This window comes from Phocoena sinus, chromosome 17, assembly GCF_008692025.1.
Source record: "Phocoena sinus isolate mPhoSin1 chromosome 17, mPhoSin1.pri, whole genome shotgun sequence".
Lineage (NCBI taxonomy): Eukaryota > Metazoa > Chordata > Mammalia > Artiodactyla > Phocoenidae > Phocoena > Phocoena sinus.
In genome coordinates this window covers 50133622-50156742 of record NC_045779.1, presented here as the reverse complement: position 1 = coordinate 50156742, position 23121 = coordinate 50133622, and the positions used below count along the sequence as shown (strand labels likewise).

The 23121-nt window shown below is 36.2% G+C and overlaps 1 protein-coding gene across 4 annotated transcripts in view; it reads left to right on the top strand.

The window, feature by feature from the left end:
* Window positions 1-23121, top strand: part of ANGPT1 (angiopoietin 1) — a 278627-nt gene that overhangs the window by 244965 nt on the left and 10541 nt on the right. For 3 of the 4 annotated variants that reach the window (XM_032610143.1, XM_032610144.1, XM_032610146.1), the window contains exons 8-9: window positions 739-869; window positions 12477-14853. In XM_032610143.1, the coding sequence (XP_032466034.1) occupies window positions 739-869; window positions 12477-12637 (292 nt within the window). In that variant the 3' untranslated portion in view covers window positions 12638-14853. Of the gene's footprint in view, window positions 1-738; window positions 870-12476; window positions 14854-21954; window positions 21986-23121 lie in introns of those variants that run through there. The other variant, XM_032610145.1, reaches the window with a different exon arrangement.

The following is a 23121-nucleotide window of genomic DNA, read 5'->3' as shown; positions in this document are numbered from 1 at the left end:
GGCATGGCTTTCTGTCTGTTTTGTTTGCTGATATATCTTAAGTGCTTAGAACAATTTCTGGTATATAGTATGTGCTTAAGAAATATTTGTTCAGTGAATACATAATGACTAATAAGAGCTTGGATTTTAAAGTCAACCATAGTGAAATTCCAGCTTATTTAGCCTCTCTGAGCCTTGGTATGCAAAATTTTGATATTGATACCTGAATCACGGATTTAATATAAAAATTAAATTAAATAACAGCCGGAAAGCATTTAGCAGAATGCTTGGCACAGAGTAACTCCTCCTTTAGCACATCATCAATATTCAACATTAACACAGTGATATATGCTATAGTGACACTCTACAGGGCATTTTTTGTTTAGAGATCAATACTTGTAGTAATAAAATAAACCCATTTTCCTTTTGTGGATCCTACATTATCAGAAAACCATATGAGTTTAAGTATGCATAGTAAAATAAACATCAAGCACACAAGCCACAGATAATTTTACCTATATGTAGTTTGATGTCCTTTCTTCCTTCCTTTCTTCCTTCCTTCATTCATTCTCTTCCCCCCCCCAACCCCTTCTCTCTCTTTCTTTCTGTTCAGGGAGCTTTGGTCTTATACCAGTTTGTTGGAAGGGCTGAATTCAGAGAAGGGAGAAACTGATGAACAAGGCAAACATTCAGCAAACCAGTCTTCTGGGTTCTGTGACTCTGTTGAATGGCTTATCTTTCTTTTTTTTTTAACTTCAGGTTGTATTTAAAGGGTCACACCGGGACAGCAGGAAAACAGAGCAGCCTGATCTTACACGGTGCTGATTTCAGCACTAAAGACGCTGATAATGACAACTGCATGTGCAAATGTGCCCTCATGCTAACAGGAGGTAAGTCCTACGGGGCCTTTCTCTGAGTTATGTCTCATTGGTTTGAGGCTTGAGGTTTCTTATCTATGAGAAAAGACTATGATCTTCTGGTCAGGAAACTTAAGAGCAAGTCCCTAGAGATCATTTTGTTCTGCCCACTAATTTACCATATGTTCTTGTGCAAGACATTGCTAGCGTATTTAGAAGTTTGCCTCCTCCCCCAGCATTTATGGTGAGGGTGTGCTAAGCTTGGTTCTGAATAAATTCTTGAACCTCTTAAAGTCCCACTTGTTCTGCCTTCTAAATACTCATAATGATACCCATAGTGGAATGAACAGCAATTTGAGGATTCAGCGTACAGAAAAAACAAAAAGCCAAAATTTCTTACAAAATGCTTTACAACTGTGTAATAGAGTTCATTGACCATTCTGTTGAAATGGAGTAAGAAAAATAAAGGAGTGTAGCTAGATATAAAGTTATACAATTCAGAGTAGCTATACCAGGGCTTTACATTATAAGGTATTGACCTCTGCAAGACATTTGAGCTGGTATAGGAGATACCAGATACCATTAAATAATATTGTATCACTGAGTAAGAAAGTTAATCCTTTTGCACTTTTTAAATACTTTTCTAGGCTTCTGATTGTGTCAAAGAGGAATTCTCAGTTTAGTACTAGCTTATCTATAATACTTTTTTAGCACTTACTCAATAATTACCTTTCTTAGCAAAGAAAGAACAAACTCTTCAGCCTCAGCTGAAGGGCCTTGGTTAGGCAATGGCATCTACCTAGAATTAAATAAAATGATTTTGTTTTAATTTTGTTGAGTGTTACGTCTACTTTTATTATAGTAAGTGGTACTGATTTCCTATTTAAAGGAACGATATAAACTTCATTTTAAAAAGGATTCACAAATATTTGATATTTAACTAATTAATTTAAAGAAAAATAAATATTAATAAAAGTTGTAAATGGGCATGGCAAAAACCGTGAATAAGTTGATAAATGACTGATTGAAGTCTAAGAAACACTGAACTAAAACCTGATGGCAAATGATGTAGCTCAAAACTGTTACAGGCAAAAAAGGAGTTGGCACCAAATAAAATTGTAAAGGAAGCTTTTTTTTCAGTGTTTGTCTTCTTACGGTTTTAGTGTTGTTTCCCTCTCTTAATGGAATAGTAATCATTCCCACCTTCAACTGTTCTAATTCTCTCTCTGCGTTACCCTACAACAAAACATGTTTTCATGCTAATAAGGAAAAAACTCTTTAAATCTAAAATTTTACTTCTCCAAATATGATATTACTATCATTATTATTGCGTATTATTACCTGTTACTGAATATGTTATACTATCTTCCTTGAATTCCAAACCAACTCTGTGAGATAAGGAGAAAAACTCAAATCTCCATTTTGTACACAAGGAAAACAAAATTAAGTAGATGTTCACCATTTTATCCTTAACATCTAGCTCAGTAGATTGTGGCACATAGGATCTCAATAAAATATGTGGTGCATGAGTGAATGAATAACCATCTTGGAACCCTTGAAGTCACTTTCAAATTTTGAAACCAATGAAATGAATCATAAGGTTGACATTTTTCTTATCAATTAACAGAGCGTGGAAGAGTATAGAGGGAAAGTTTTGGAGAACTCTTTCCACCTTCATCCCCATTCCCGGTCCCTCCATTACTACCACCACCAAATCACATTCCATACTGATTCCCATCCACTCCACTTATAGTAACATCTTTTCAACGTGAAACCAGCCCTAGTATTACCAAAGCCAGCCTGTTCTGATTCTGCCTCTGTCATATCCTTCTCCTTAAGCTTTAAACATGCCATGTTGGCATCACATTCAACCTCATCCAATAGTTAAAAAGTCTTCTATATGCAATTGTATGGCCCCCTCCCCCCAAGCAGTTGTTAAAACTTAGCATATTTTTTTTACATGGTACCCACAGGTTAGGTTTTGAACTTTTTTCCTGAAAGAAAATATTTCTTTTCATTACCTCCATGATCCCATAAATGAAACTGTCAGCAACTTTATATAAAGACAGAAGGACTTTGATTGTCCAGTTTTCTGCCTATTTTAATACAGAAGTACACTTCATTTTATCCATGTCTGTTTTTACAGATAATTTTTCTTACCAAATAAATACAACACATGAAAGACCAACAGTAAAATCTTTCAAATGTTTACTTAGAATAGTGTTCCAATCTGCTCATATTCCTGTCATAATAATGAAACTATAGAGCAAAGCAAAGAGGAAACTGCATCTCTTGGTTGTTGATGAGAAAACTTCATTGCTCAGGTTTGTGATTTTATTTCTGCTTCAAATGATTGAACTTTGTCATGTTCCTTCATCCATAATCATTCTTGGACCTGCTTCTTAGCCACCAATAAACACATATGTTGGGGAGAAAAAATTTCCACTTATCGCTTGGGTTGGAATAATCTAAGTAAATGTGTTTTTGTAATAAATGCCATTACCCTATCAAATATCCTTTTGAAAGAATCCAGGTCTTGCAAATCTATTCACTCTGCAAAACTAATACGTGGAATTTAGATAGCTAAGAACTGGAGAACATAAGGATGAATGTCAATGACAGTCCAGGTAACTTGAGTATTATCTGGAATTTATGTCCTACTTAGCTACTCCGCCCACCACCACTATTTATTCTCTGTCATAGTTCCCCTTAGAACCATTTTCTCTGTCTGATTATTTTTCCTCTTTTTTTAAAAATAGTCTCTTTTAAGCAGAGAGATTTCTTACTCCTTGAAACTAATAATTCTTAGTTCTCTGTCATCATCAATTAAAGCTTTGTTTTATCTTGTTTATTCATATATTTTCCATTGTTTCTTCTAAAAGGAATTAAGGGTAAAGTAAGATTTCTTGCCTGCTTAACTGTCCTAAATAGTTTTCTTCAAGTACATGGAGGGATTTTTGTTGGAGAATGTGGTATCATTGTTACCCTTATCTGTCAAAGACTGAAAAACAGGAGATAGGCATAATTGAAAGCAGACGGTATTTCAGCTAGACATAGGTAGAACATTTTGGCCTTTCTTCCTTCTTTCCTAACATCCTAACTTCTTAACTTCCTTCTATCAACGTAACATATTTTTAATGAGTAACTTGTTAAGAGTCAACAACTATGAGAAAAATGAGCAGGACAGAATAGAGCTTGCATCTATTGAGGAAGACCATCAGCAAAAAGCGAACAATAAATAACACAATTTCAAGTCATAACAAGTTCTAGGGACAAAATATAACAGGTGACAGAGTTATCGAAGGAAGGGGAAAGCAACTTTAGATGGAGTGTCCAGGGATCAAAGGCTGGAGTGAGTTGCCAGGAAGGATTGTGCATGTCTAGTTAGGAACACCTTAAGAAGAGAATAAAAAGGTATTTATCTGAAAGAGTTTACATATGCCCATCCCTATAGTTGTGGGTCTAGATAAGATTGTCTCTCACATTTTCTTCTGGTTCTATGATTTTATTATTCCATGTACTCATTGTGGCTACAGTAGAGAAAAACAGGTAACATTATTTTTCAGTGCATGGGTTGTAGTTCATAGTAAATTGTTAGTGGAAAGGAGGTATTATCGGACTTAAAAAGCATATTTGCATCAATAGAAATAGACACCACAATGTTTTATACCTCCTTCCCCAGAAGGATATGTACTTATTTCTACCTTACCAGAAATTCTTCCATCCAATTTAAATATTGAATAATTTTTGTTTCATTACACATTTCTTATGGGACCAAACCATATATTTCAAGATCGAAATTGCCACACACATTTTCTATGGAACTGACATCTTAATTAATGATTAGTGATGATTTGTCAGCATACATTTATAAGCCAGAAATATCTGTGTTCTGTGATTCATTGACCTCAAGAGTTTCCCCCTTTATATAGGACATTACGACAAATCTATATATTTCAGTAGTGGGAGGGATAAATTTAAGAGGTGATTATAGGAAATATTTTCTTAGTCCCACAGGAGAGCCCTTCTTGTACCCTCCTGAGCCCAAAGAAAGGAATCAGTTTCATTAAAAACCTAATGTTTTCTCTATTATTTAACATTTAGAAAATGAAAATGTAATATCATTCAATTCATGCTTTTGTTTGTATGGATTTGTTGTATATAAACATAAATATGCAGAAAAATCTATGACTCTAAAATTATGAAAATTAAAACCTTTTCTCATTAGATTGTCACAATCAAAACAAACTTCACATTCAAAGAAAACACGGTCTTTCGTACCAATTCAAAATAAATTTTTCTAAAAGTCTGTTAGTAACTACAATTACTAAAGGTTGCCAACCAAAAATTTAAAACAACAACAACAACAACAAAACCCCTAACAAAACATGGTATTGTTTTACATTCTTTTCCTTACCTTTTCTTTCAACACAATTTTCTTACTTGGTGTATAATATAAAAGCTATGTAAAAATGTGACCTAACCTTCTGCAGAAAGAATCTGTTGTGGTAAAAACGCATCTCTTTTCCCACGCATAAACTATGTCAGCCTACAGACAAGACTTTGCTGAAGCTAACAAAGGACATTCTCAGTTCAATTCTAAAAGACGGGATAAAGCCATACACATAAGTTCTTAGTACACCCTGGAACTTACCAGATGCTAGCAGTAGAGAGTTGATAAATACTTGCCTTGCCTGCTATATAACCTTGAAGAAGACAAAGAAAATGAAAGAAATTAACAGCCTCTCTAACTGGTTGAAGTGACAAGATCTTGGGGAAAATACAATCATCTTAGAGTTTTTGATAACCCAGGAAGGATCTGCTAACCATTGTCAGATAACTGGCATTCCCTGGGTTTTAAGGCAAACATGTTGAGAGAAAAGATCCATATGGATAATTTAAGGTTGACCACAGAAATCTACATTGCATTACTTTATTTCAAAGCAATTTCTTATTTAGTACATAATCTCTAAGCCTGTTCCACAAAAATGTACAGTTCTTGAAGACAGGGACGTCATGCTCTGCACCACTGTATCCTCAGTGCCTAGCACACTGCCTGGCACATAGGATGTGCTTGATAAATATTGATTAAATGAATGAATTTGCTATCAGAGACTCTGAAAGGACATTGTAAAATCACAAATGATCCTGGTGAGAAGACATAGAAATAAATCAATGTGAGTATGAATGTGACTTTTTTGCGAACTTAGATTTAAAATGCCTAAGTATGTATATATGAATTTGCATGCACAAGCATGGAACAAAGGGATGAATATTGAAGACTGGGACTGAATTTTAAGAATAACCAAACCCCAGAAGACTAAACTCCAAATTGGAAAACTTTGAGTGTTAGGTTTGTAACTTTCAAATAAATTTGAACAGCCTAAGTGCAAAATTTAGGACTATACTCCTTTTTTGTGGGAGGAAGTTTTCACTTATTGGAAAAAGAACAAATAATATTGGAAAATATCTTTTAAAAGATCAGTTGGGAAAAAGGTGAATCAGAACTGATAGGCCTATAGCGCTAGGCTGCCACCAAAGGTTAATAATTGACAGTGGATGAGAAATAACCAATTTTGTTTATATTTTACTCTAATAATAAATAATACAGTGAATATCTATTGCACTCTTGGTGTATAACAGTCATTTCTTCATTACCATTGACTTTAATAACTTATATGACACTTCCATAAATCCTTTGAAATAGAGATCTTTGGCAAGAATTGAGATACGGAAGAGTTAGATAAGTCGGCTAAGGTCACAGAATTAATGTCAGAAGTAAGATTTGAACTCGACCTCCAGATAAGCCATTACCTTATCCACTCCTTCTGCTGCCACTCTTAAAAGGAATGGCATTCAGAGACAAGGATTTGGCCCTGTTTTACTGTTTGCAGCACATTTTCACAAGGATTTCCTCATTTAAACGTGGTTAAAAGTAAAATGAAGCTCAAGGGAGGAAAGAGGCAGTAAGAGAATACCTAAAGCATTTAAATGAATTCAAGATCATCAGCCAGGATAAACAACTTTTAATCTATGGAACAAAAAGAAGAGAAAGGAAAAAAAGCCAAGTGCTAGACTCGAAGGGGATGTAGAATGAAATGACAGAAGGAGTGCGGACCTCTGGAAAGGTCCTTTGCCTCCCGCACACAAGGACATGCGGCTGCCCCTTGAGGCTAGTTATTGGTAGGGCTGAATTTGTACACGTGAACTCAGCGAGTGATTTTCATGATGATCCCATTGATAACTATGGCATCAATCAGTTTTTCTCAGCCTCATCCTTAGTCACTAGCTAGTCATCCTGTATCGCTCTAACTTAGTCATCCTTTATCACTATCAAAGAGGAAAATTCTTATTCTCTGTGCAGGTTCTTTTGCTTATTGCTGATTAGAATGCGTGCATTGAAAATGAGTGAAAGAATTCCATAACCACAGATATATCTTTTTATTTTGCTGTACTTTTTACCTTAGAAGTGTTGAGAGACATTTTGTTTAGGATCAGAAGAATTTGAGTTAGGTTTCCTGACTTTCAAATAAATTTGAACTTCCTGAGTACAGAGTTTAGAATCAAGTTCCTGTTTTCTGGGCAAAGTTTCATTTATTGGTGATAAAATGTGAATTTTCTGCTTCAAAGATAAAAGACTAAAATGATTTTTAAAGGCCTGGGAAGCCCGAGATAGTTATTACAAAACTAAATTTTAATGAGTTATGTGTAAATGGATTAGAAACATGCATCTCAGATTTCTTATTAAAATATACATGAGGTTACAGGTTATAAAGAAAAATGCTTGGCAAAGTAAATCTCAGCAATTGCCAATCTTAAAACATTTAAGACATTTTATCAGTTGTCCCAGCAGCAGATGGAAGCTGCTGCTTTCTTACCTCTTTGCTTGCATCACTGAGTTCTTTTAAGCTTAAAGTGCCTCTTCTAGATTAACTTCTTTAAGATATTGCTCATCTGTTATTCCCAGGCACTTATAGAACAAAGTACAAAGTTAATATTTCCCCAGGATTGTAGAAGATATATAATTCAGCTATTTGGTATCTTATCAGAGAGGAACTGTAACCCAGGCGTACACTCCTCTATATGTTCACAAGGACACCTTCAATCTGTGCAAACTTGCATATGTTCTGAGTACCCATGAGTACATACGATCATTTATGAATGCCTGAGGGTACCTATGAGTAACCAGGAGTCTGCTGTACTTTTTGCCTGCTTTCTATAAATATGCTTTAAAACCACATCTTTTCAGGATTTATGTTTAAAAGACCTGGTCACGCTTAATTTTTTCAAAGAGAGGTAGAAAGTGGACAAACTGAAATATTTGATACAAAGATGTTCCTTGTTGTTCCTTGTCAGAGAAAACAGAGAATACTTACTTGCACAGAAATAACTGTTTCTGCAACCTTCAAGTTCAGAGTATTTAATAAAGGACGGTACAACTGAAATTGTCATGAGAAATAATTGCCCTTCCATTTCATTTTCTGCCATCTTAATTCATCATTTTTATTATTGTCTATTGCTCTCTGATAATCCAGAGTGTGCATGGCCCACTGGTCTTAAGATAAAGAGATAAACGCCTTGACCTCTTTGATTTCCACATGAAATAAAAACAAATCATTGAAAACAAAACCCATAGTAGGTACTTAAATGCCATGTCTTTACAATGCAAGCATTGAACAACTGTACCCATTTGGGTCCAGATTATTTTTGTATTCCTCTAATTAACCCTACCAAGCAAATAAGGAAATACGTGGCGCTAATGACCTGGTCTTCATTATTAAATCATTATGATGCCCCGATAAGATCTAATCCTTTTTATTTCTGCTCTAATGTTTCTGCCTGCTTCCTAGATAACTTACAAAAGAGCACTTAGATAGGATTTTATAGGCTTTAATAGTGCACCATCTTACATGATCCTTGCAGCTGTGCTGTGAAAATGGTTGATTAGACATTTATAATCCACATCTTAGGAATGAGGACGTAAGTGACTGTGTGACATTGGAAAAGTTCCTTAAACTACCTGAGCATCGGTGTCTTCACTTTAGTACTTGCCACACCATGTAGGGCTGTTTGGGTAATAAAATGAGAAAATTCATATAAGTATTTTAGCAGAGTCCCTGACACATATTAACTGTTCAGTAAATATCAAATATTATATACACTATTGCCTGAGATCCCGTAGTTATCAATTGGTGAAGTGGGCCTCAAAGTCGAGATCTTCTAATTTCTGGTCTGGTACTCTAGGCTCCCCGTTGCCCACAGGAATATTTCTAGAAATACAATAAAAACCTCCATGTCCTTGACCCTCTCTATTTTACTAGCCCTGAATTCTCCAATCCCTTATCCACTGGCATTCCAGCCAAGCCAAGCTGCTGGCAGGCACTCTCTCCAGCTCTCCCAGGGTACACAATGTCTTTAGAAATCTCTTTCTGTCCAGTGAACTCACACCCATCCTTCAGCATCCAGCTCAAGTGATGAGTACACCTTATGGACCAACAAACAGGGCATTCCGCCTCTGTTCCTAAGATTTTCTTCATCTCTGTTAAACAGCCATTATCTCATTTTTTAACAGTTTGTTGTTTCTCTCCTATACAAAATTGTGTACTCCTTGAAGTCAGGAATTTTGTTTTACTCAACTCTGACCCCTATGTCTGTCCATTGGTTAATATTTGTTGAATTGATTCTAGCTTCAATTTTCTCCCCTTCATCATGCTGCCGCATATACTCAGGGTAGCTTTGGCAGACCACAGAGTGAGGGCTCTAAATAATATTCGATTAAACATTTAACCTGTCAGATCTGGTTCCCCTGGTTAAATATTGGTTCCCATTCCTAGAGAATGTTCCGCTTGTTCACCTGATGATAGACAAGTAGCCTGGATAAACTATAAGTTTTTCCATATTGTTCAACTTTCCACCAAGATTGCCATTTCTCCACCTTCATTCCCTGCAAGTCTCCCCCTTGTTCACTATATACCAACTACACTGATGTTCTTTTAGTCCCTAAACACTAAGCTCCCTTTTTTCCTCATGGCATTGACATGTGCCATGTTCTGCTTAGAAGAGTCTTTCCCCATCTTCACATGACTCTTTCCTCATCCTTCAGGTCTCATTAAATATCAACTTCTTCCATGAACATGAAAAGTCAAGTAAGTCTCCTGTTATGCTCCGTCATAGTTCCTGATTCTAAGTGCCCCCTCCTCCTTCCCCACCTATCGTCCTTCTCCTCCTGCCCCTCCACTTCCCCCTCTACTTCCTCCTCCCCCTCTCCTCTTCTTCTTCCTTTTCTCCATCATCATAGTCATGATTTGTAGGTATTTTATTTACTTGCTACTTTTTTGGGTCTGTTTCTCACATTGGGAGTAAGCTCCACGAGGGTAAGGACCACATCTGTCTTGTTGAGTGTTGTATGACAGCAATTCATGATAATTACAAACTGAATGAATAAATAAAGAAAAAATGAATACAGTATATTCAGGTGTCTATATATATATTCAGGTGTCTATCAAATATAGCTTTTTTAGTAAACTAGACTAATTCAGACCATAGCGGCTTTATAAGGAGAAACAGTCAATCTGTCAATAAGCCTGTAGTCCCTTCCAGTCATCTGTCAAGCAAACTCCGTTAGATGCAGCACTAAGTATAGGGAATATAGACCATGCCTTTTCATTGCTCTTAGGATACTGAACAAAAGACTATGTGATTTGGTCTTCAGACCATCTCAGCTTCAGGCTACTGTTTCTCTTGTTAACTTTGACCCAGCCATTCTGGTCTTCTTTCAACATCTCCAAAATGCCATTGTTCTTACCATAGACATTACCCCACTTTACTCATTAGAAAATGTACATAAGATAAATTTATCCTATTCCCTCATGTGCCCCTGTTGTTTCTTGTCTCTTTCCTAAGCTTATCAAAAGTTTCCCAATGAATGTGCCCTTCAGCCTGTGCCCTTCATTGCCAGGTTTCTGTTCAACAGACCTCTGCCTTCCCACACTCTTCCAGAACTCTTATGGCTTTCTATAAACCAAACAAAACCACACGCTTTTACCCTGAGTATCCTAATGTAACTTGGAAGATCATTCTATGATTTGTAATAGTTCTCGACAGCAGAGTAACTGTGTTTGCTTTAGAGACCATGGTGGATATTTGAAAGGCTATGAAAGGCTCATTAACATGATGGAAGAGTGCCTCAAGAAGGTCATAGAAAAGGAGGAGAAAGTTAAAATACCGAAGCAATTAAGTTGAGTTTCATTTTGTCCTTTGAGAGTCTTATGGGTAAATAAATTCCCTAATATTAGAAAGCCTTTTGTGATATAAATAGCATATTTTTACTAGTTATACTTACCAAAAAATTTTAAAGGAATTAAGAAGAAGAAGGTGAAATTTTACAGTTTTCTCCTTCCTTGCCAAATAAGAACTTGCTTGTCCCTCATGGTTTGACTGCATTAATTACTATGTTATTTGCATACAGTTGGTAAAACATTAAATATAGCGTCTTTCCAAATTCACTGACATACCTTACTTTTTCCTAGGATGAATTAGCGATTAATACAGCTCGTTAGGCCTCTAGTATGACTTTATAAACAAACCCAGCTGTATTCATCCTCCAAAATTGAAAAATGAGAACTAGCTTTTCTCCATTTAACTTTTTCTAAAGTTTCTGCAAGATGATGCTCGTGTTACAGTTAAACATCAGCTGTACAGCTTTCTCTTTCTTTAGCTATTAGTCCCTTAGGTATAACTCTGTAATCAAAGGGAGGTCAACTGTATCCAAATACAAATATGCCAGAATGTCTCTGGCATAAATCTCTCCCTAAAGATTTCAGCAGTGTTACTTCAGAAGAGGGAGAAAAAGTACTATGTTTTATCTAAAAACCTAAGAACCTAATTCATGAAAAAAATAAAGTACTGAGTTATCCTTGCAGAGAGCTATGTGGGCATAGGATCTCTACGTTACTCATCATTTTTCTTTTTACTACGTTAGAAAGAACTTGAACAATCACAGAAAAAAAATACTGCTATATAGGAACTATATGGCCACTATTGATGAACACTTCCCGTAGTGCATAAGCTACAGAGAGGGCACAGCAATTCAAATTCATAATCATTTTCTGGTATCCAGTTTATTTCAGAAGCAGCTGAGGGCCAGTTCTTGGCAAAATTATGAAGTTGATGGAGAACATTTCTTTGTATTTAGATACCAGTTGTCTAAGCTTCTGAACTTGATTGCTAATAATTAATTGTTCTGTTCCCAATAACAGGCTTCAGGTAGAATGCCTCTTAAGGGTTTCATTCTACTTGCCCTTTGTATGAATCCAGGCCTGACTACAGAGTACCTTGAAGCCCAGATGTTTCCCACCATTACATTGGGAATTGAGTCCCAATGGAGTGACACTGAAAGCTGATTTTCATGAAAGCATTCCTCTTTCTGATTGTTTGTACACTGTCTAAATTGGATGCCATTTAAAACAATTTCACTACCACGAAGATATTTATTGAATACCTCCTTATGATTATTTGCAAATAATCATAAGTATGAATAAGTATCCCCTCAGTTAATGGCATTAATTTCCAAATGTTCAGTTTACTTATGTAATTGTTTCTTCTCCTTCTTCTCTCTTCCGTTATTAACTAATTTTTCAGGCTGGTGGTTTGATGCTTGTGGCCCATCCAATCTAAATGGAATGTTTTATACAGCGGGGCAGAACCACGGAAAACTGAATGGAATAAAGTGGCATTATTTCAAAGGGCCCAGTTACTCCTTACGTTCCACAACTATGATGATTCGACCTTTGGACTTTTGAAGGTACAATGTCAAAAGCAATTTAAAAGGCCACCAAGAAATCTGGAGAAGCCACCAGATGAGAAACTGCTTGGAAACTTCTGAAGCAAACAATATTGTCTCCCTTCCAGCAGCAAGTAGCAGTTATGTGAAGTCACCAAGGTTCTTGACTGTGAATTTGGAACCTTTTGATTTCACAGAAGCCTCTCCTTGGGGTGACTGTGTTCATATGGCTTGACTACAGAGAATGCCACTCACTGTCATGCTTTAAAAAGGGAAGAAACTGTTCAGCTCGCTGTGCTTCAAACTACTACTGGATCTTATTACAGAACTATAATAACCAGATGATAAATATGGTTTATTTCACGTAAAACCGAAGAAAAAGAAGATGAGCAACAACAACGGAAAGAGTATACGTGAAGAATAAAAACAGGCCTGCCGTAATCCTGTGGGAAAGATGTGCGCCAGTGAAATGATGTTATTTCTCTGCAAACCTACTAACAATAAGTTCGTACTGTTGCACAATTTTAATAAAAGTTTAGGAGGAACAGCATTGTCCTCTGAGTTGGTTAAATGGATTTCAGAAGCCTAATTCCTAAATCATACTTACTAGTTGATTTCAGTTAACCCGTCTTCAAATTTAAATTCCATTTTGGTAAACTATAAAGAATTATAGTGCCTGAAGAATAGCAGTGTGAGGTAGAAAAACACTCCATCTCTCTTTGATTTTTTTGGTACAGTTTTCAGAAAAAATGGACGTAATCAAGTATGGACATATAAGGTGAAAAATGATCTCCCCCATGCTACAGTTTTCATTTACTTTAAAAACTGACTGATATATAAATATATTTATAGCTTGAGTAAAGTTTAAAGAATGTGAAATATATCATCAAGCCCTTAAAATAATATACATGCATTTAATATTTCCTTTGATATTATACATGAAAGCAGTATTTTAGAGTGTATTAAGTTGAAATAAAACCAAGTAAACTGGAACAGTTCATTTTACAGTATCTTCTTGCATGTGTACACTTGTATAACTTTATTATTTTTAAAATCATTACCTTCAATTCTTCACCCTATTTCATGCTAATTTAATTTTTGCTAATTAACTGAAACTTGCTTTCCAGATTCACCCTGTTCCAGTTTCTATAAAAGACATACTCTGAAGTCTATGAAAAATGAAAGAAGAATTATAAATTTCATTGTACATAGCCTGTTTATATCCATAGTAAACCTAATAGCTGTTTAATCTGGAATATGCAACATTGTCCACAGTTGATGCAAATAAACACACTTCCAAAAAAATCTACTATACCACTTTATGAAATATGTTATTTCTTCATATTTTTCTCCCTTGGACGCTGTTTTCTTAGGCAATTTCTGATGTTAATACATTATCATTAGGGAAGAAAATTGGCAAACTTTGTATTATACATTAAGGAAAACACATGCACAAAAAAGAAAATTAATCATAGTCACTTGACTAAGAAAATTCTAATTACTAGCTGCTATAAATCTCTTAATGAAAATATTCCTATGGGATAATCTATTTTAAGTGAATTTGGGGCACAGATTTTTGTGGGAATTTGAAGTTACTACAATATTTTATCAGGAAGTGCTTTCTGCCTCTAAGTGTCCAAGGTTACAAGAGTGAACAGTTTTTATCAAAACATGAGGTGTACTGTGAGATAAGAAAATTGAAATCCATATTGGGCCTCCTTTCTTAAAAAAAATTTTTATCAGGGCAACAATACCAATTTTAGACCTGGTGACTTGATCTGTTGTGCCTTTGTGGCTTTCCTCCATTTGAGAAAATAAAGCTACTCACATTGTTAAGAAATTATTTTTTAAAGTTTACCATCAAGTGTTTATACCTTTTGTGTGTGTGTACAAACCTGTTTTGCCTTACAAGTGATATTCGCAGGTATACCACAGTTTTTCTGTTCTTGGAGACTCCTTCATAGCAGCGTTTAGCCTCTCCCTCCAAAAACCTTCTTGTTTGTTCTCATTTAAGTGAATGAAAGTGAGTGTTTTGTTTTGTGTGTTCCTACAGAGTTTTTTTTTTACCGGTCTTTTGATAAGTAATACTATTTCCCAACTCATAATACAAAAATAAAAGGAAATTATGAAAAAAAAAAAGCAAGCATGATGTTTACTGTTTTGTTACCTGGGTTTGAAAAATGAAATATTTCCAATTATTTATAATAAAGCAGTATAAAATGTTTTATGACTCCATATGTGCACTGTGTAATGCCTACATGTTTGTGGCCATTTAACATGTATCTCCTTTGCATTTAATTATTCAGGATAAGATAATTAGGTAATAAGATTTTGTCTTTAAATTTTTATGTTAATTCATGTAGTTTCTATGCCAATTTCTTCACATCAGTCACAGCTTTATTTGATTTAAATAAAATTGAAAGTAACATATTTGTGCAACTCCATCTCATTTTAAATATTTTACAAGTTTTAAAATTAGAGATATATGGAAGTATAGTCTCCATAAGGAAAAAAAAAAAACCTACTAAATGAACTAAAGCCTCAATCTTTGAAAAATTTTCAGTCTTGGATGTGATAAGAAAGCTTAACTCCTTTAGAATGTTAGATCAAAGCAATGGTTCTGAATCCCACATCTCTACTGTATGATTGTTATGTCCTGTCAATTATTATTTTAAAAATTTTCTTATTTTTTTTTATTGAATGAAAGATTCTTTAAATGCTATAGTGCTTTACAATTTGCAAAAGCTTCATACACATGATTTAATACAATCCCATAATAGCCCTGTTTTTTCCCCTACCCTTATATTGCCTCTGCCCCTTTTCCTCTCCCCACTGGTAACCACTAGTTTGTTGTCTACATCTGTGAGTCTGCTTCTTTTTGTTTTATTCACTAGTTTGTTGTATTTTTTAGATTCTACATGTAATTGATATCATACAGTATTTATGTTTCTCTGACTTATTTCACTTAGCATAATGCCCTACAAGTCCATCCATGTTGCTGCAAATGGCAAAATTTCCTTCTTTTTAATAGATGAATAGTATTCCATCATATATATATATATATATACCTATCTTCTTTATCCATTCATCTGCTGATGGACACTTAGGTTGCTTCCATACTTATCAGTTGTAAATAATGCTGCTATGAACATTGGGGTGCATGTATCTTTTCAAATGAGTGTTTTTGGTTTTTTTGGATATATACCCAGGAGTGGAATTGCTGGGCCAGATGGTAGTTCCATTTTTAGTTTTTTTGAGAAGCCTCCATATTGTTTTCCACAGTAGCTGTACCAATTTACATTCCCACCAACAGTGTACGAAGGTTCCCTCCTTTTCTCCACATCCTGGCCAACATTTGTTATGTGTGTTCTTTTTTTTTTTTTTTTTTTTTTTTGGTACGTGGGCCTCTCACTGTTGTGGCCTCTCCCGTTGCGGAGCACAGGCTCCGGACGCGCAGGCTCAGCGACCATGGCTCACAGGCCCAGCCGCTCTGCGGCATGTGGGACCTTCCCAGACTGGGTCACGAACCCGTGGCCCCTGCATCGGCAGGCGGACTCTCAAACACTGTGCCACCAGGGAATCCCTGTTTTTTTTTGTTTTTTGATGTGAAGTTGTATGAGCCATTTATATATGTTGGATATTAACCCCTTATCTGTCATATCATTTGCAAATATTTTCTCCCATTCAGCAGGTTGTCTCTTTATTTTGTCAGTGGTTTCCGTTGCTGTGCAAAAGCTTTTAAGTTTAATTAGGTCCCATTTGTTTATTTTTGATTTTATTTCCTTTGCTTTAGGATGTCCTGTCAATTATTAAATGTTGGATTATTATATGACAATTAACAATAAATTCTGGGAACTCAGTGTAGAATAATAGGATGCATTCTGAATATCTGAGTTTGGTATAAAAGGTAAAGAGCATAAAGGGCGGTAACATTATCAGCTCTTGCTGCCACAGAACTGGGACTACCTTACCTAAGTTGCTCTTATGTAAGTTAAATTTTAAAATATATGTATGCTTCCTACATATGCTGTAAGGAACCAGAAGTGACTTTCGAGAAAGTACTAAAATATTGTAAGTTACAATGGACTTAAAAGAAAATATTACAAGCACACATAAGAATATCTGTGCACTTTAATACAATGCCTAAACATCAAAACAGTGATATAAAAGGTTAGAGAAGAAAATTAAGGCTCTAAATTGAACGTTTCCGTTAGGAGAAAGGTATAACAATAATATTCATAACGAGTTTCTGGATTGTAGTTACATAGCTCTCCCTTTAGGAAATTATTTTATAGGCTGAATGGACAGAGGGTGAATTATTATTTTTTTAAACATCTTTATTGGAGTATAATTGCTTTACAATGGTGTTTTAGTTTCTGCTTTATAACAAAGTGAATCAGCTATGCATATACATATATCCCCATATCTCCTCCCTCTTGCGTCTCCCTCCCACCCTCCCTATCCCACCCCTCTAGGTGGTCACAAAGCACCGAGCTGATCTCCCTGTTCTATGTGGCTGCTTCCCACTAGCTATCTATTTTACATTTGGTATTATATATTAGTCCATGCCACTCTCTCACTTTGTCCCTGCTTACCCTTCCCCCTCCCTGTGTCCTCAAGTCCATTCTCTACATCTTTGTCTTTATTCCTGTCCTGCCCCTAGGTTCTTCATAACTTTTTTTTTTTAGGTTCCATATATATATGTTCACTTACAGTATTTGTTTTTCTCTTTCTGACTTCACTCTGTATGACAGACTCTAGGTCCATCCACCTCACTACAAATAACTCAATTTCGTTTCTTTTTATGGCTAATATTCCATTGTATATATGTGCCACATCTTCTTTATCCATTCATCTGTCAATGGACACTTAGGTTGCTTCCATGTCCTGGCTATTGTAAATTGTGCTGCAATGAACATTGTGGTACATGACTCTTTTTGAATTATGGTTTTCTCAGGGTATATGTCCAGTAGCGGGATTGCTGGGTCATATGGGTCATTGCAGTTCTGTTTTTAGTTTTTTAAGGAATCTCCATACTGTTCTCCATAGTGGCTGTATCAATTTACATTCCCACCAACAGTGCAAGAGGGTCGCCTTTTCTCCACACCCTCTCCAGCATTTATTGTTTGTAGATGTTTTTATGATGGCTATTCTGACTGGTGTGAGGTGATACCTCATTGTAGTTTTGATTTGCATTTCTCTACTTAGTGATGTTGAGCATCCTTTCATGTGTTTGTTGGCAATCTGTATATCTTCTTTGGAGAAATGTCTGTTGAGGTCTCCTGCCCATTTTTGGATTGGGTTGTTTGTTTCATTGATACTGACCTGCATGAGCTGCTTGTAAATTTTGGAGATTAATCCTTTGTTAGTTGCTTCATTTGCAAATATTTTCTCCCATTCTGAGGGTTGTCTTTTCATCTTGTTTATGGTTTCCTTTGCTGTGCAAAAACTTATAAGTTTCATTACCTCCCATTTGTTTATTTTTGTTTTTATTTCCATGTCTCTAGGAGGTGGGTCAAAAAGGATCTTGCTGTGGTTTATGTCATAGAGTGTTCTGCCTGTGTTTTCCTCTAAGAGTTTTATAGTGTCTGGCCTTACATTTAGGTCTTTAATACATTGTGACTTTATTTTTGTGTATGGTGTTAGAGAGTGTTCTAATTTCATTCTTTTGCATGCAGCTGTCCAGTTTTCCCAGCACCACTTAATGAAGAGGCTGTCTTTTCTCCATTGTATATTCTTGCCTCCTTTATCAAAAATTAGGTGACCATATGTGAGTGGGTTTATCACTGGGCTTTCTATCCTGTTCCACTGATCTATATTTCTGTTTTTGTGCTGGCCCCATACTGTCATGATTACTGTAGCTTTGTAGTATAGTCTGAAGTCAGGGAGCCTGATTCTTCCAGCTCTGTTTTTCTGTCTCAAGATTGCTTTGGCTATTCGGGGTCTTTTGTGTTTCCATACAAATTGTGAAATTTTTTGTTCTAGTTCTGTGAAAAACGCCATTGGTAGTTTGATAGGGATTGCATTGAATCTGTAGATTGCTTTGGGTAGTATAGTCATTTTCACAATGTTGATTCTTCCAATCCAAGAACATGGTATATCTCTCCATCTGTTTGTATCATCTTTAATTTCTTTCGTCAGTCAATCAATGTGATAGACCATATTAACAAAATGAAGGATAAAAGCCATATGATCATCTCAATAGATGTAGAAAAAGCTTTCGACAAAATTCAACACCCATTTATGATAAAAACCCTCCAGAAAGTAGGCATAGAGGGAACTTACCTCAACGTAATAAAGGCCATATATGACAAACCCACAGCCAACATCGTTCTCAATGGTGAAACACTGAAACCATTTCCACTAAGATCAGGAACAAGACAAGGTTGCCCACTCTCACCACTCTTATTCAACATTGTTTTGGAAGTTTTAGCCACAGCAATCAGAGAAGAAAAAGAAATAAAAGGAATCCAAATCATGAAGAACAAGTAAATCTGTTACTGTTTACAGATGACATGATACTATACATAGAGAATCCTAAAGATGCTACCAGAAAACTACTAGAGCTAATCAATGAATTTGGTAAAGTAGCAGGATACAAAATTAATGCACAGAAATCTCTTGCATTCATGTACACTAATGATGAAAAATCTGAAAGAGAAATTAAGGAAACACTCCCATTTACCATTGCAACAAAAAGAATAAAATACCTAGAAATAAATCTACCTAAGGAGACAAAAGACCTGTATGCAGAAAACTATAAAACACGGGTGAATTATTTTTTACAAACATAGTGAGAAACTACTCAGCATCCAGATGAAGCATTAAGAAGGTAATAGCAATATAGGTGACTAAGGCATAAGGAAACTTAATATCAGTGAGAAAAATAAGCAAGTTACATTAATGAGCAGTACAACAAAATTGAAATTAATAAAATTAGTATGTTTAAGCTGCAAGGAGAATAAGAGTTGCAACTGAGATAAGAGTGATTATGTGCTGAAGGTTATGTTGCGTATAATAATTGTAAGGAAAACAAATTAACTACTACTCAGTAGTAAATTTTATATGTACATGTTTTTAAAATTTAAAGAAACATGTAGGCTTCCCTCAATTTACACAAATACATTTTATAGAAGATGGCCTCTGAGCTTTGTTTTGAAGGTTTATTGGGAGTTTGCAGAGAAACAGAGGAACTGCAAAGGCATAAAGATGTCAGAAAGCATGGAGTTATAGGGAACCCCAAGTTATGGACTGTGAAGTTTATTTGAGAGAGGGGCAGCAGGAGATGAGGCTGGAGATGGGGCTAGATAAAGAGAGAATATAGGTCATATTCCTAAGCTTAGGCATTATTTTGTCGTTAAAGGGAGACAATGAAGGGTTTTGCACACTTTAGAAAGACTATACTTGCTGCAATTAGTCGATGCATTTGAAAGAGGTAAAACTGGAAAAGTCTGGGCTAGTGAGGACACTGTGATACAAGTCTGTTAGAATGAGGACATGATCTATACAGCAGTACAATATGAATGAACTGGATAAGCTGAATTTTGAGTGGTTTTAAGGAAAAAGAATCCAAATAATTTAATGATTAGATGGAAGGTGGACAGGGTCAAGGTCATTCCAGATTTTTGTCTTGGTTAATTAGATAGAAGATGGTGCAAATGTCCAAAATAGGGAACACGGGTTTGGGGGAGTGGCTAATGAGTTCGATTTTACATGTTGAGGTAGAGAGTCTAGTGATTCAAGCTTGACAATGGGATATATGAGTCTGAGCTCAAGCAGGACTAACGTGGAAGATAGTGGGCTCTATATTATCTAGGCAGAAAGTAAAATTACTAGATGAGATTATTTCACGAGAGTATATAGTGAAATAGATCTCAGTGAAACACTTGATGGAACATAAAAATTTTAAGGAGCAGGTAAACAGAGAATTCAAAAAGGAGATGATAAATTACAGCTAGACAAGGGAAAAATCATCAGGAGGGAATGGAGTTATGGAAGTCGGTGAGTAGATTGCATCAAGAATCAGGGGTGCCTAACTCACCATAGAGGGTAGAGGCATTGTGATTGAAAAGTGTCCATTGAATTTGGCATTCAAGGGGCCATTGGTGATTTTTGTAAGGCCAGAATTAGGGGTGTTAGGGTAGACACCAGATAGCAAGAGGGTTATGAATAAATGGGAGGTAAGGACAAGAGGAAAATTCAGAGTTCAGACCCTTCCTATTTAGAATGACTTCTAGGATACCATTATAGGTGAGGGGCTCATTAGAAATGCAGAATCTCAGACCCCATCCCACTACTTAGAATCTTCATTTTAATATGATCTTCAGATGACTCGTGGACATTAAAGTTTGAGGAGGCTTGGTTTAGATTAGACTTTCAAAAAGAATGCTGAGAATGGAAGGAGATAGGGAGGGAACTAGAGGGACAGGAATGGTTTTTAGGATGACAGGTGTGTGAATGTACATGAAGGCTAAGGAAAATGAGCCTTTAGATGAACTGAGGTTGAAAGAAGGAACAGAAAGCTCCTTGAGGAACAAGTGTTTTGAGGTTGAGAGCATGGGATATTGGGAGTTCGAACAGGAGGAGAAACATCTCTTCCTCTAGGAGAAGGGATTAGGAGAGACTGAAATGCTATAGGAGGGACAGCCACCTAATGGCCTCTGTTTCATAGAGGAAGTGGAAGGGAAGGAAATTTTATGAGAGTGTGGGCAGTTCAATTAAATAGTGTTTGAAAATAGGTTTGGAATAACCACTTAAGGTAATGGGAGAACTAAACGCCCAAAGGAGTCACAACTTTACCAAGTGCTTCTAAAGGTTTAATTGAGACTGGAAATCATGAGTGTGAACAGACTAATCTACTTTTCCCAGTAATTTTCATGTGTGTGAAGATAATGAAATAAATAGCCTCACCTAAAAGCTCACTCCATCATACCTAGGTCACTTACAGCACCTAGTGCCCACTTCAGCCTACAGCATTTGTGCCTGTGAATGTTCATATCCAGGAAAACCGTCTCCTCTTTGAAGTTCACCCAAATTCCCCTAAAGTCAATCACTCACCCTCCTTCTGTGCTCCCATGGCATTTTACTTCTACTTATATGAGAGAATTTTCAGTTTGTCTTGTGTTCCAGTCCACTATGAATATACTTGTTCTCTGTCCAGATAATGAGCATTTTGGGTCGGGGATCAAATTTAATTTTTTTTTTTATTACTAGAACCTGACATTGTGTCTAGAACATTCTTGAATCTCAATTAAGTGTCAGATGATTTGCACTTTTTCTGTTCCAGACTGTAACTTGAGTTCTTATTCTGTGTCTTATTTTACTTTGTGTTTCCAGGAGCCAGTATAATATGAAGACAGCTTAGATGGTAAGTAAATTGGGTTGATTGGGTGAGTGGGTGGAGGGATGGATAGACCCATGACACATGAATGAAAACTGCAGGAAATCAAAATGATCTATGTCTTTTTTTTTTTTTTTTCCTGAGAGGTTATATTTTAAGAAAAATGCCTTTCTGCTTTCAACAAAAAATTATAAAGACACATTTTTTCCCCAAACATCAAAGAACCTCAGATTATTTATATACTAATGAGAATCATGTGGGTTATATTTTTTTCAAAATTAAAGCTTTTTTGTTTAGAGTAAAAGGAACAGCCAGAAACAAGAACTGGATCCTAGCATAACAAAAACATTTGCTTATATTTGAGCTGCCTATGTCCAAACTAGTAATAAACACGAGTCTAGTACTCAGAGAGCAACAACGCTGATCTGAGCCCCACCCCAGGAGGGGACAGCCAGAGTGCGGATGACAGCATTTCTGGTGGCAGTGGAACAGGGAAAAGGAGGCGTGGGAATTTCCATTATTGTACCAAGAAACCCCACAAAGCCTCTGCTGTAGTCTCTTCTGGACTATCAGGTTCCGATATTATTGCTTTTGTGAGGTTGAGAGTAGGAATAAGCCACTTGGAGAGGGTGCCTGGTGTGTAGACAGGGATCAGTAAAAGTGCGTTCACTGACAGTCTCTGGGCCTCAAGACTGGGAAGTCTCACAGCAGACACTACTGGTGCCCCGAGGCACTTTCTCTCCATAGGAAAGGCTGTTTACTGGGAAAACTTGCCATCTGTGATTCTCTATCAAGAGTTCTGGGCTTTTGGGGGGGGGGTTGGGGGGTTGTTTTGGTGGAGGGGGGTTGCTCTTGGGTTTTTCTTTGTTCATTTGTTTTGGTTTTGGCTTTGGTTTTGTTTCTTCTGACCAGGAAAGCATGCTTAGCTCCCACACAGGGTGACCTAGAAGTGCTGGATGGTTAATGTCTCAATAAACAGTTTACAGCAGATGACAGACTTCTGTAGATGAACACCTCAGCTTCTTTTCCCCTTGACTGAGGTAACTCTGGGATGTATTCTACACTGTATCCCAGATTCCCCAGTAGAAATAAGCTCCAGTTGCTCACATTGGCAACTAGCTTGGTAGCACACTATTGATTGTCTTATTTTCTTACATGTCTTA